The 13,232-nt window shown below is 39.5% G+C and overlaps 1 protein-coding gene across 3 annotated transcripts in view; it reads left to right on the forward strand.

The window, feature by feature from the left end:
- The window catches only part of SH3D19 (SH3 domain containing 19), an 87,095-nt gene that overhangs the window by 14,528 nt on the left and 59,335 nt on the right, over positions 1-13,232 (forward strand). For all 3 annotated transcript variants that reach the window (XM_051790581.1, XM_051790579.1, XM_051790580.1), the window contains exon 2: positions 5,066-5,105. Coding sequence is in view for 2 of the 3 variants with exons in the window: in XM_051790579.1 (XP_051646539.1) it covers positions 5,066-5,105 (40 nt within the window). In the remaining variant the exon portion in view is untranslated. The remainder of the gene's footprint in view (positions 1-5,065; positions 5,106-13,232) is intronic.

Genomic DNA, 13,232 nt, shown 5'->3' on the forward strand with positions numbered 1-13,232 from the left:
AATGTACTGCTCTGGAATTCAACAGCATACTGTAGAATTCAAAGGAAGTATAAAAACTATCTATGTTTGCAGTTATAAACTTTGAGTGTGTCCTGGTTTTGTGGCCTTTTGTAGTAAAGGGAAAACTGTACATAAACTAAATTTAAAAAGTTTCTTCCAGGCCTCTCATTAATCTCTCCTTGGCTTTCTACCTATTAAACAACCAATAAGGGACTCTACTGTTAAAATACTAAAATACATAAACAAATGTTCAGTTTTATGCGTTTTGTTGTATAGCTGTTGCTAATAAAATGGAACAAAATTTATAGCAGATTCTATACAGTGGAATCAATTTGCACTGTTCTGACTCCTTACTTGAGAGTGCTGAAAAGAAGGAAGAGTTGCTGTGAGCCACAATGTGCCTTAACAGGACAGAAGACAAAAAGGTGACAGTATCAGTGAAAGTTTCTGCTTGTCTCAGTGCAAATAAATCAAAGAGCATTGAAAGCCCTGCACGAATGCAGGATCTTTTACCCAGAAAATGTGCATTGAGTTTGAGTGAAGACCCTATCTATGTTGATAATTTGAAATAGAAATTCGGGGCTCTTGATCTAATGCAGGTGCATGGCGGGGACTGTTGCACTGTTTAGCTGTGATCACCTGGGTCTAGGTGCATGTTACTGAAACAGTGGTCGGAGCCATCACATGTCTGCATGATGTGTTGTAAGGCTGCTGCATCAGTCTTAGCATCTGGGTTTGTTAAGGCCTGGAAGTTTTCAAAGCTCCTTGGGAATTGATGCATTCAGATTAGGGCAGGTTGTGTAGCCTCTTGCAACATTTGCCTAATCTGAGAATACAAGTGCTCTGTGCATTTTAGTGTTGCCATCGCTGCTTAAGAGCCCACAATTCCTGTTACTTGGTTTATCTAGAGGTTTGCCATTGTTACAGTAGCATCTCATGCTACAGCATGTACAGCATTTCATTGTGAAACCACTGCTGTACCATCAGGGGCTAAAAACTGTGGAGATGGAGACAGCTGTTCTAACTATATGTCTTCCTGAAGAGTGTTACAGTGTTCTGCCTCCTCTGGTGACTGCTCAATTCAAGAGCCATAATTAAGCTGGAAAATACAATATTTCCCAGAAATGGAAATGGTATGTACCCCCCTTTGCTCCCTTCATGCAATTCAGCTTTTAAAAAAAGGTTGGGCTGTGGAATGGGACTAAGAGCAGGAAGTTACCAACCTGGGTAGGTAATTGCATTGAAGGTTTCCCAGTAGCTTTGCAGTTTTGATGCGGCAAAATGTGTGTTAACTTTCCACTCGTTTTTCAACAGCATTTTATGTTTATAATTAAATTTTTTTCTAGTGAGAGCACACTTTTCAGTTGAAGTCACTCTTAGCAACAAGATACTTTGAAGAAGCTTGCAAAATAAACAGAGAAAAACAATGACTGTTTCGTGTGAGTTGCCTTTTTCCTTTTCTGTGCTTGTCTTCCAGACACAAGAGTTATTGCCTTAGGAGATATCATTTTCTGCATTGGTGGTCTTTTTGGCAAAAACTTCAGTTGTTCCCACTTTATGGAGCAACTGAAATAATGTTGATTCAGTTGTTTTTTCTCCTGATGGTTATGTTTATGTTTTCCTTGAGAAGAAAAGCTGTTCTATGGTATTAAAAGCAAACAACAAAAGAGGATACTTTTCCCATGCTTGAAGGGTAAGAGAATCACCAGTCAAAGAAACCTGAACCTTTCTAAAAGCAACTGAAACATGGCATTTCTGTCTGCTGCTCAACCTTTGAATGCTGAAAAAAGGCATAAGGTGTCCATGCTGTTGATGAAACACATGCAGCACGATTTTTTAAATAAACTCTAGATTTGCCAAACAACTGTGGTATGAATAGCAGATCTTTGTGCCCTGATGTTATTTTTGATTCTTCTGCAGTGCTTAGAACTTGGCAACAGTCTTCCCAACCTCAGCCAGGAGTCTCTGACTTCTTCCATCTCATCTGTTCCACCTGCTAGCTCCTTGACTTCTTACAATTTTTCCTGCTGCTGAACAAGGATAATATATTTCTCCTGCAATGGCTGTATTTGCATAAGGGCAGCAAAGGTTTTGTAAACAGTAGATGTTAATATGAAGAGGAGAAAATCTTTAAGTATGGTCTGCGGGAGGGTGGAGCATGGTCAGGTCTTATGGATTGAGAGAATTCAGGTGTCTGGCTATGCAAATTGTGGATTGGAGGGCAGATAGAAGAAACTTCATTAACCAAAACTTAGAATTTTACAATCCAGTTCTGTAGCTTGTGAGTACTAGCTGCTAGGAATTCCTAGCCTATTTTACTACAACTACATACACAGTAAGGAATTCTATTGCTTTTAGCAACAGAAGGATAGAGAATACTATCTGGTGTCTGACTGTCCTGTTTGTTCATTGTGCATGCTAGTCCAGCAACATCCAGTGTTTGCTCTAATCTAACATGCGGGTTTGGCTTCCAGAGTTTAGAATTGAAGGATATACTGTATTCTGCTAGAAAGACATCATGTCCCATAATGTTTTATAACAATTTATGTCTTTGATATAGAGGAAAATCTGTAGTTCAGGATTTAATTTTCAGATCTTTGCAACTATGCGATCTTAGTGATTATTTCTGTTAGATTAGAAAAGATTTCTCAGTTGTTGAAGTAACATGTATAGAGAAAAGAGAATCAGCTGTGGGTGAGCACTTTTGAGACTCAACTTTTCCAAGCCAAGAATTTGCCTACAGAATGGAGAGATAAAATCTGCACATGTGTGTGTGTTTAAGTGTAACATATATGTGTCTATGTATTAAAAGAAAAAAAAAGATTTGCCTGTTTCTTCTAGGCTTTCATATTCGAGAGATTCTGGAGGTGTGTGTCATTACTCGGCACTTGTACCTAATGCCAAAACAGCATCTAGAATTGCAACATTTACAGAATCACAGAATCAATTAGGTTGGAAAAGACCTCTGAGATCATCAAGTCCAACCTCTGACCAAACACCACCATGTCAACTAGTCCGACGCACTTAGTGCCGCATCCAGTCTTTCCTAAAACACCTCCAGGGACGGTGACTCCACCACCTAATTGACTCCAAGCACCTAATTGAAAGATTCAGCTCTTTGAGTCTCTTCTTACACTTGATATTAAAACAAATTTAAAAGATTCAGTTCACAATAACCTTAAACAGGTGCAGGTTTTATTTCTAAGTGCTGTTTGCTTGTAGGTATACAATTTGTTCTTTTCAATACGACCAAATGTGTGTGTGGGTGGTGTGCTCTGACTAAGCTTAGCAGTAAATAAAATGTGTAAAAACAAATGTAATATTGAGATGTTGAAACAGGAATGAAAACAAAAGGGAAAAGGGAATTGCATTGGTTTCCTGAATAAGCAGGTTGCAGCAGTGGTGGATCTGCCGACTGGACAAGGTCTGGGGGGAAAGCTCCCAGGAGCTGTGCTTACCTGTGCACTGACCCTGTTGCTTCCTTCCCACTGATTTATTCACACGATCTTTTTAGAAGTGGGAAGGCTTTGTCTGAATACTGTTAGATTGTGGCTGCTCACAGAGCAGGGAACACTGATAACAAGCAACACATGGCAAGCACGTTTCAGTAGTAAGTCCTGTCTCATTTTTTTCAGTACTCCCAGGTAAGGGGTTACGTGGTAAGGATGGAAAAGGCCTTTCTGTGTGTGTTTGAACAACTGTTGGCACAACTCTGGTTTGAGCTATACCAGAGCTGTACCATGGTGTTTCTAGCTACCAGAGTTGCACATGCTGTAATTCAATGGAATTGCTGTGGGTCAGAAAACAAAATGAGTTATACACTGTGTGGCTATGATGGCTCAATAGGAGCACCTATGGATGGAAGAAGCATTAGCACTGTTGGCATGCAATAATTTTTTACCACTTTCATGAAAACAAATCAAATGAGCACTTAAAGCTTGGAGAGGAAAATATTTCTTTTATACATGAAATAATGCACAAACAAACGTGTGCTATCGAGAGAACAAATTTTATTTCAAATATAGACCTTTAAGATTTAAAATAAAATACGTGAGGGTGAAAATTTTTTTGGGAAGACACTCTTCTGTATAGACAGGCTTTTCAGTGAAGCGTTTACTAGCACATGAAAAATAGCTTTCTGTTTAAAAATACACACAGATTGATTTAGAAGCAAAATTGCCATGGTCAGTGGAGGTTGTATGTAGCTGTAAGAATTTCCTTCTACTTACATAGTGGATCTCTCTATAATAAAAGTTTAAACCCCCCTCTAATTTTGGAATATATGTATTTTATATGTATAATATATGTATTTTAGGCGGACAGCAATCTCAGTTCTTTTAGGTAGTTGAAAAGTCATGCAGTAAGAGATATTCTGGACTTAAAATATAACAGATAATATGTGAATTCTAATATCACAACACTGGTTATTTTGTTATGCTTTTATGATAATCTTAACTCTTAGGAGAAGTATTTTATACTTTCTTTGCCTATTGAAGCTTTTTATTTGTGCAATTAAGCTTCTTGAAATACAGGATAAACAAAACCCTTTCTAAAAACACAGAAAGATTCGTTATCTGGAACCCCCAGAAGTTGAAGAGTTAATGGTGGGGCTGCACTGGATTCACTGTATTTGCAGATGTTGCTGCAACCAACTGCTGATTTTTCTCCCATCCTGTCAGGGAACTCTGCCAGCTGTGATTCATGGAATGATTTTTTTGCGCTGAGTAATCTGTGGTTTTTCGTTTTTTCCTCTTTCCTCTCCCTTATTTTTACCCTAAACTAAAGCCCTATTCATTTCAGCTAAAGGGAGGGGAGGCATCCAAATCATTAATACAAAACATTAAATACACGGTGTTTTGAGTGGAGGAATTTTACCAAGCATTAAACTTGCAGTAATTTTACTTGGTCTTAGGCAGACTAGTCCAGTGTGGAAAAACAGTTTTATAACAGAATCAGCTTTTGGTTTTGCTAGTCATATGGTTTTACAGTTCTTATAAGACTTCTGTACTAGTATTGCTAAAGAACATCCAACTTCTGTGCTGATATTATGCCTCCTTTTTCACAGATCGCTCAGAAAGAAATAAACCAGACTGCCGCTCTTCAGGGTAAGAACCATATTTCTGTATTTATTCTTCTTTTTCTTTTTTTTTTCCCTTATTTTTTTTTCCTTTTATGGGATGTCCTAGGAGATTGGCCAGAAAAATAAAAATGCCATTCTTCTACTTCTCTGTTTTGGTAACAATAATGCAATACCAAAGTAATTTTGTGTTAAAGATAATTGGTTTATATTCCTTATGGGCAATTTTACAAGAAATTAACAGGACTTACTATATTGTAATTGTGTGTACTTAAAATCCAAAGGCTTGTTTATGTATCATGCACAGGGTTGTTTGCTAAAGCTGTGGTTTAAAAAAAGAAACCCTCATGACTTTTGCTTCTTTGAACTATTTGCTTCTGTAGCAAGGAAAATAATTCTTGGTTCAGTCAAGAATAGCAATGCTATTATTTATTCCATTAACTCTGATCCCATCATACCTAAGATTTCAAAACTGAGAGAAGCAAATGAAAGAGTATTAAACAGAACACACACACATACACACAAACATTTTGTGTTTATTTAGAATTTTCATCAGCGGTTGTCATGGACTTCTAAGGTATTGATTTGTGAGGCCATACTTTCCCTTAAGCTTCAGAATATTCTGTAGTTCTTTGGATCCTCTCATTTTTTAAAAAAACCCTTTCTCTTCTGCCATATTTTCAAACTCTCTCTCTTTCAATTCTCCACTGGGGAATGGGATCTCATCCATATCATGTGGTGGGTAATGGGATTTTAATGAAGTGATAGAGCAGACGAACTAACACTGGCTCTCCTGCTCCTTTGTGAAAAGTCTTTCCAAAAAATGCTGCTGGCATCCAGCCTTCTGACATGACCTGACCTGTTCATTTGATTTTTACAGTCTAAATTTTTCTTTTTTATTAACAGTTTTACAGTACAGTGGTGTAGCTTTTATAGCTGGAAGAACAGTTAAAACTGTAGCATCTTCTTATAGCACAGTTGATGTGTTGTATCTACCATGTGATGTGATGCAAGAGAGGATGCTTCTCCCTTCCCTCCCCTATCTGCCCAGAAGTGTAGTTGATTCCAGCAGTGTCTTTAAATTGCAGGGCAGTATTGCCTTTGTCTTTGATTACTTACTTCTACTTAAAACCTCAATCACTGCATGTCTTGGTTTCCTTTTATGCTTAAAAGTACTTCACTTTTTTTCTTAAAATGATGCAACTACGTTCCACATGTTTGAACTTCTATTAGATCATGTCATATTACAATAATGTCAAATAAATCCAAATCATTATCAAAAGGAAATTTAATTTTATCAAAAATTTTAGTTTGTGGTTGAAACAGCTTTAATCTCTTCCCCTTTCTTCTGTCTGGTCCTTCTCACCAGTACCTTTTTGGGGTGTATTTTAGAGCTTTGAATTTGCAACCAAAAGCAAAGTAAAAGTTCCATTTTTTCTGTGAAATTGCAGTTTCAAATGCCCTGACAATAAAACACTTCACTAAGTTGTCTGGGCTACAGACTCCAAATTCTCAGGTGTAAAGGACAGAGAAGTTAACAGTATATAATATAAGTTGCTCAAAATGTTGAGAAAAATGCAGTCTTCCATTCCTGTCAGTGGCACATGTGCTTTCTGACCATAGCTATGTATCTTCTACCCACTTCTCAATCTCACTGGCTATCCGTGATAGCTCTGCTTTTCCTGGATGAGCTATGAGGAAGAAAAGCCATTGTTTAAGGGGAAGTGTGGCTTTGTGCACGTCTCATTGCTCTTTCTATACTGGAACAGGAACAGCCTGCCTTACTTAGGTTATGTACTCTGCTAATTGATACTGCTACACTCTGTGGTCCACCTGTCATTGGAGTTGGAGCATAATTCTGTGGTGACAAATTGCTGGATGAGCTTCTTATCCCCAGTCTGGCCATATCATACCTAGGAAAAGAGCTGCAGCTGCATAAGACCAGATGTAAGAACTGAGAGAAAACTAAGTTGTGAAGTATGCAAGATTGAAGTGCAAGACTGAAGCTGAAGTGCAAAGCACACTTCTCTTGTAACGTGGGCAGCATTTCAGAGTTGTTTGAGTTCCAGTGAGGACAGTTTTGTGCCATTTTGTGATGAGCTACTACACTCATGACACTTTCTTCTCTGGGAGCAGTTCATGACAAGTGAAAGAGATAATACAATGATTCAGAGGCATCTTGTCTACTTTTTCCTTAAACTGTATGTTGTGGGATCCATATCTAAAAAACACAATGTACCATCTCTCTCATGATCCAGAGTGGAACCACCAACTCTTCCTCATGCATTGTAAGATTAAATTTTGGTCCGTAATATGATCATCTTAATAAAAAGATCACATAACATTATTTTTTGTGATTTTTGAGGGTCTAAAGCTTGTCCTTTCCAACTTCTTGTTCTCATGTATTTCTGTGACCATGTATTTCTAAATCTATTTCAAGCTTGTGCTTGAGTCTTTGCAGTATTAAGATTGAAGAGATCATGCAATGAAACAGAAACAGTTCTAATACACAGCTTGGACATAATTAATTTGCAGTGAAAAGCATAAAAAAACCTATCCTAGATACAACAGTATATAAATGGTCATTTATATAGTTACTCCTTTTGTAGGAGTATTTTTATAGCAGTATCAGGAACTTTGAAAAATATTCTGGCCTATCAAATGTTTGTATGGAAGAAATGCTACAGAAAGGGAGAGCGTTCTGAGTGGTGATATGGGGATCTGGCATGGCACTGGGAAGAAATTTGGGGAGTGGATGAACCAAAGACCATAGATAATAGTTTAAAAGGAGGGAAACAGATACTAGGGAATACTTACAAAATGTGTGTTATTACACTATCTTTTGCCTGTTTTGGCAATTGGCAACCATGCACCATTCAGGATTGTTTAGATAAAGCAAGGAGTAGCAGAACAGGACCTGAGGATATCTATTTCATGTACTGCTCTGTGTTGGGTTTTTTGTGAAATATTAGCACATTATTAAGATCAAAACAGATTTTCCCTGAATAAATAATACCTATCGCTATGTTAAATTTTTAGCAAGAGACATTTAGTTTCATGAGCTAATATTACCCATTCTTCAATTGCTATATTTCAGACAGTGTTAAAATATATCTCTACTGGCAACAGTGGTCTGTAACTATAATTAGTTCTTGATTTTACTGTCAGGTCACACAAGTACTGTTGGCTCTGATAGCTTCAGGTCATGCACTGCTATAACACGGGTCAGTTAGGTCAAAAGAAGTAGATCCTTTATTCCTCTAAATGTTTTCAAACTGAAAATTATGATAGTCATACAATAGAGGATTTCAGGCATCTATGTATTTGCAGTTAATCCCTGAACATGAGTAAAGCTCATAGAAGAAACTGGATAAATTTTATTATGCTTTTTTTCCCCTTTTGAGTAAGGATTATGGATCAAAAAATCCTGAAACATGGTCTTATAATATGATATAATTCATTTTAGTTGCCTTGACCTTGGACATGAGAGGATGAAGGTAGCTAACCACTGCAACAATTTATTGAGAGATTTAGTAGGATATCAATCATTTGAAGACAAGTAAGAGATTTTGACTTTTAGAATACCAGAGCCTACTGTGAAAAATAGGGAGGGGGATGAAAGCAATAAGTTCATTTCTAGAAACAGATTCTAGGTTTTACTGGCATGTAGTCTGTCTGCTGACTGTAATGTGCTAAAGTTCTTTTACAGATGGTTGCCTTCATTTGATCGAACTAAATTGAGCTTTTTTATTTAAAGTACATCAAATCAACTATACAAATAGACACAACTCTTCTTTTGTTCCTTTATAAAGAAGCACTTGAAGTGTCTGATCAAAGGGACTACAGATCCCTTTAGGGAGGATCTGGTAAATCAAGCAATCATTTTTATGAATGGTTTTCTGTATCTGACTTATTTTAGTTGTTTGTTTGTTTGTTTAATGTAGCAGAATTCTGTTAGCGAAAGCTCTGCATTTCTAGTCCTCAGCTATATAATGTTGATCTTGTGAAATTGTGTTTCATAAATATTGCAGTAACTGACTATATCTTAAGAATGTGTTTGCCCAGATCATCTGTGAAGCCTGAAAGATGCCCTTTAATTAAGATCTTAAGCCTTTAATAGAGCGTGAAAGGAGTCTTAAAGCACTGGCCTGAGAACAGTGGAACTGTCCTCACTATAAAATGTGCTTTTACAAATCAATATGCTATTGAGTTCTTGAGAAAACAGTAACAGGATTTTCTATGTTATAATCATTATGGTCAGTCATTTAGTAATTCCATAGAATCATAGAATATCCTGAGTGGGAAAAGACCTGCGAGGATCATCAGGGTCCAACTACTGGCCCTGCAGAGACCAAGAATCACACCATGTGCCTGGGAGTATTGTCCAGATGCTTGAACTCTGTCAAACTTGGTGCTGTGACCACTTCCCTGGGGAGCCTGTTCCAGTGCCCAACCACCCTCTGGTTGAAGAATATTTTCTTAATATCCAACCTAAACCTCCCCTGACACAACTTCAGGCCATTCCGTCGAGTTCTGTCACTGGTCACCACAGAGAAGAGATCAGTGCCTGCCCCTTCGCTTCCCCTCACAAGGAAGTTGTAGCCTGTGATGAGGTCTCCCCTCAATCTCCTCCAGGCTGAACAAGCCAAAGTGCCCTCAGCATCTCCTCATATGGCTTCTCCTCCAGAACCTTCACCATCTTCGTTGCCCTACTTTGGACACTCTCTAAGAGCTTAATATCTTTCTTATATTGTGGCACCCAAAACTGCACACAATATTCAAGGTGAGACCACTCCAGTGCAGAGCAGAGCAGGACAATCCCCTCCCTCAACTGGCTGGCGATGCTTTGCCTGATGACCCTCAGGACACGGTTGGCCCTCCTGGCTGCCAGGGCACAATGACTCAGATTCAACTTGCTGTTGACCAGGACCCCCAGGTCCCCTTCTGTGGGGCTGTTCCCCAGTCTGCACGTATGTCCAGGGTTGCCCTGTCCCAGGTGCAGAATCCAGCACTTTTCCCTTGTTGAACTTCATATGGTTGATGACTGCTCAGTCCTCTGATTTGTTGAGATCTCGCTGCAGGGCCTCCCTGCCTTCAAGGGTGTCAACAGCTCCTCCCAGTTTTGTGTCATCTGCAAATTTGCTCAGTGTCCCTTCCAGTGCTGTGTCCAAGTCATTTATGAAGATGTTGAAGAGCTCAGGAATGGAGCCCTGTGGAACCCCACTAGTGACAGGTCATCAGTCTGATGTTCCCCCATTCACTATTACTCTCTGTGCTCAGCCTGTGAACCAACTGCTCACCCACCACATGGTGTGTTTATCAAGCTATGTGCTGGACGTTTTGTCCAGAAGGATACAGTGAGAGCCAGTATCAAAAGCTTTACTGAAATCCAAAAAGATTACATCAACTGGCTTCCTAGGTGCTTCCTAACACTAGGTGTGTTACCTTGTCATAAAAGGAAATTAAATTTGACAAGCAGGACTTCCCCTCATGAAGCCGTGCTGACTGTGACCAATGACTTTGTTATCCTTCAGGTGTTTTTCAGTAAATCCCAGAATAATGTTCTCCATAATTTTACCAGGCACTGAAGTGAGAATGACAGGCTTGTAATTTCCAGGGTCATCCTTCTTGCCCTTCTTGAAAACTGGGACAATGTTCACCAGCTTCCAGTCACTTGGGACCTCTCCAGATTCCCAAGACCATTCAAAAATCATTGAGAGAGGTCTTGCAATGACATCAGCAGCTCTTTGAGTGTTCTAGGATGCATGCCATCTGGCCCCTTAGACATACAGGGATCCAGCTGGAGCAGATCCTGCGTGTGTTTTGCGTCCTCTGGGAGTTGATCATTCTCACAGTCATGGCTCTCCAGCTCAAGGCACTGAGACCTCCTTGGTCCATCATCTACGTTGAAGACAGAAGCAAAGAATGTGTTAAACACCTCTGCTTTGTCTCTGTCCCTGCTTGTGAGGTGACCATCCTCATCCTGTAACGATCTGGTGTTATTTCTACGCTGCCTCTTGCTATTAACATATTTCAAAAAACTGTTTTATTGCCCCCCATATTTCTGACAGCTTCAACTGCAATTGAATTTTGGCCACACAAGTTCTCTCCCTGCAGTGGTAGGCATCATCTCTCTATTCTTCCCACATCACCTGATGTTGCTTCCATTTGGCATACATCTTTGTTTTTTTGCTTTAGCTCCAAAGGAGATTGCTGCTCAGCCAAGGCAGCCTTCTGCTTGAATTCCAACATTTTGGAATTGCCTGCTCCTATGCTTTTGGGAGGTGATGCTTAAAAATTGACTAGCGCTGACGGACCCCAGCACCTTCAAAAGCATTTTCTCAGGGAACCTTAGTAAGTAGTTCCCTGAGCAGCCTGAAGTCTGCACTCCTCCTGTTCAGGATTGAAGTTTTGCTGGCACTTTTTCTCTTGTCAACAGAGATTTTAAACTTCATTCCTTTGTGGTTGCTGTGGCCAGGATGGCCACCAATTACCACTTCATTCATGAGACCCTCTCTGTTAACAAGGAACAAGTCAAGGAGGGTATCTTTCCCAGTCGGCTCCCTTAATACCTATACCATGAAGTTATCGTCCATTATCATCCAGGTGTTTTTTAGGAGTCTTCTGGACCTGTTTGGGCCAGCTATGTGGTATTCCTGGTTAACATCTGGCAAGTTAAAGTCCCCCATAAGGACAAGGGCAGCTGACTTAGAAGTGTCTCTTAGTTCCTCAAAGAATAATTTGTTGACATCATCGTCCTGGCTGGGAGGTCTATAGTAGACTCCCATGATGACACCCACATTATTTGTTTGTGCCTTAATCCTTACCCAGAAGCTCTCAACTGTACCATTGCCAGCTGTAAGCTCCATACATTCCAGCCCCTCCATTACCTCTAAATTCCAGTTTTGCATATCTGAAGGGAAATATGAGAGTCCTTCATTCTGCTGCAGAAATCTTGCTAGCTCCTAACCCCTGAACCCTGGGGTTCTAGTTTGAAGCCTCTCACGAATTGCTGCTGATTTTTTTGACACATAGCAGTTTGAGTTGTTTTGTCCTTAGGAGTAATTTCACTGATTATTTTGTAGGGCATTTAACAGATATTGTGTATTTTAGGTAAGTTTAAAGTCCAGGGTATGGTATTGGAATTGGGCACTGGAAAGAGTGTAAAGTGCCCTTGTAAACCCTACCTAAGACCTCCACTTTTCTGTTATGTCTTAGTCAAATGGGCAGTGTAGAGAGACTTCTGATGCTTCAGCTGCTTCTGTACTGAGAAATCACAGAGTGGTGGGAAGGGACCTCTGCAGGTCATGTAATCAGACATCTTGCTCACAGTGGGAAGATGCTAACACTAGATCAGGCCCACGATGCCTTTTTTAAGCAGAAATTTGAAAACCTCCCAGGAGAAAGAGATTGAGCCCACTTATTTTCAGCCCACTTACAGACTGTTTGTCTGTCACTTACTAACTCGATTTCCAGATGATAATGCTGTGGGAGACAGTGCCAAAAGAAACAGTCTAAACACTGGACTGCTTAATATCAAGGACCAAATTCATTCCCACAGACATTGTGAAGTACAGTTTTTTGTTGTTCGAAAGCCTTATGTTGTCTACTGGCAATATCTGGACGACCTTGTCAATGCATCTGTTCCACACAGGAAAATTTCAGGCTTTTGCCCATCCAGCCAGAGTTATGGACTGTAATACAGATCTGAAGTTAGAGACTATGAAACTTGCTTCCACTCCATCTGAATGGGAAGAGTTGTGTGTAGAAGAAAGAATTAATATTGGGGAATGTTTTACTGTGACATTCTGGTTCTTTACATTTAGCTTTTACAATTTTTAAGGCTAGGGAGTATCAGGTTACTCTTAGTCTAAGTATGCTTTTAGACTGTAAAAAGAAGAACGTCCTGCCTTTGTACACTCCCAGTAGGTCAGAAGTTGATGTAATAATAAAAAGTATCTAGTCTTCTTCACAAACCCTTGGGGTGTAGTTTCACAATTGCCCTGAGCTGAGCTAAGCCTGTGTCACTCCAGAAGGAAGGATCTCATTCTCTCCTTTGGGCTGATATCAGTGCTCATGTGGTTAGTTGGATCAGAAGGCTGATCCCCAGGGAAAAAAATAGCTGTGTCTCCACTTTACAGCTGAAGCAGATTCA

Source organism: Manacus candei, unplaced genomic scaffold, assembly GCF_025592945.1.
Source record: "Manacus candei isolate 608988 ecotype Guabito, Panama unplaced genomic scaffold, ASM2559294v1 h1tg000028l, whole genome shotgun sequence".
Taxonomy (NCBI): Eukaryota; Metazoa; Chordata; class Aves; order Passeriformes; family Pipridae; genus Manacus; species Manacus candei.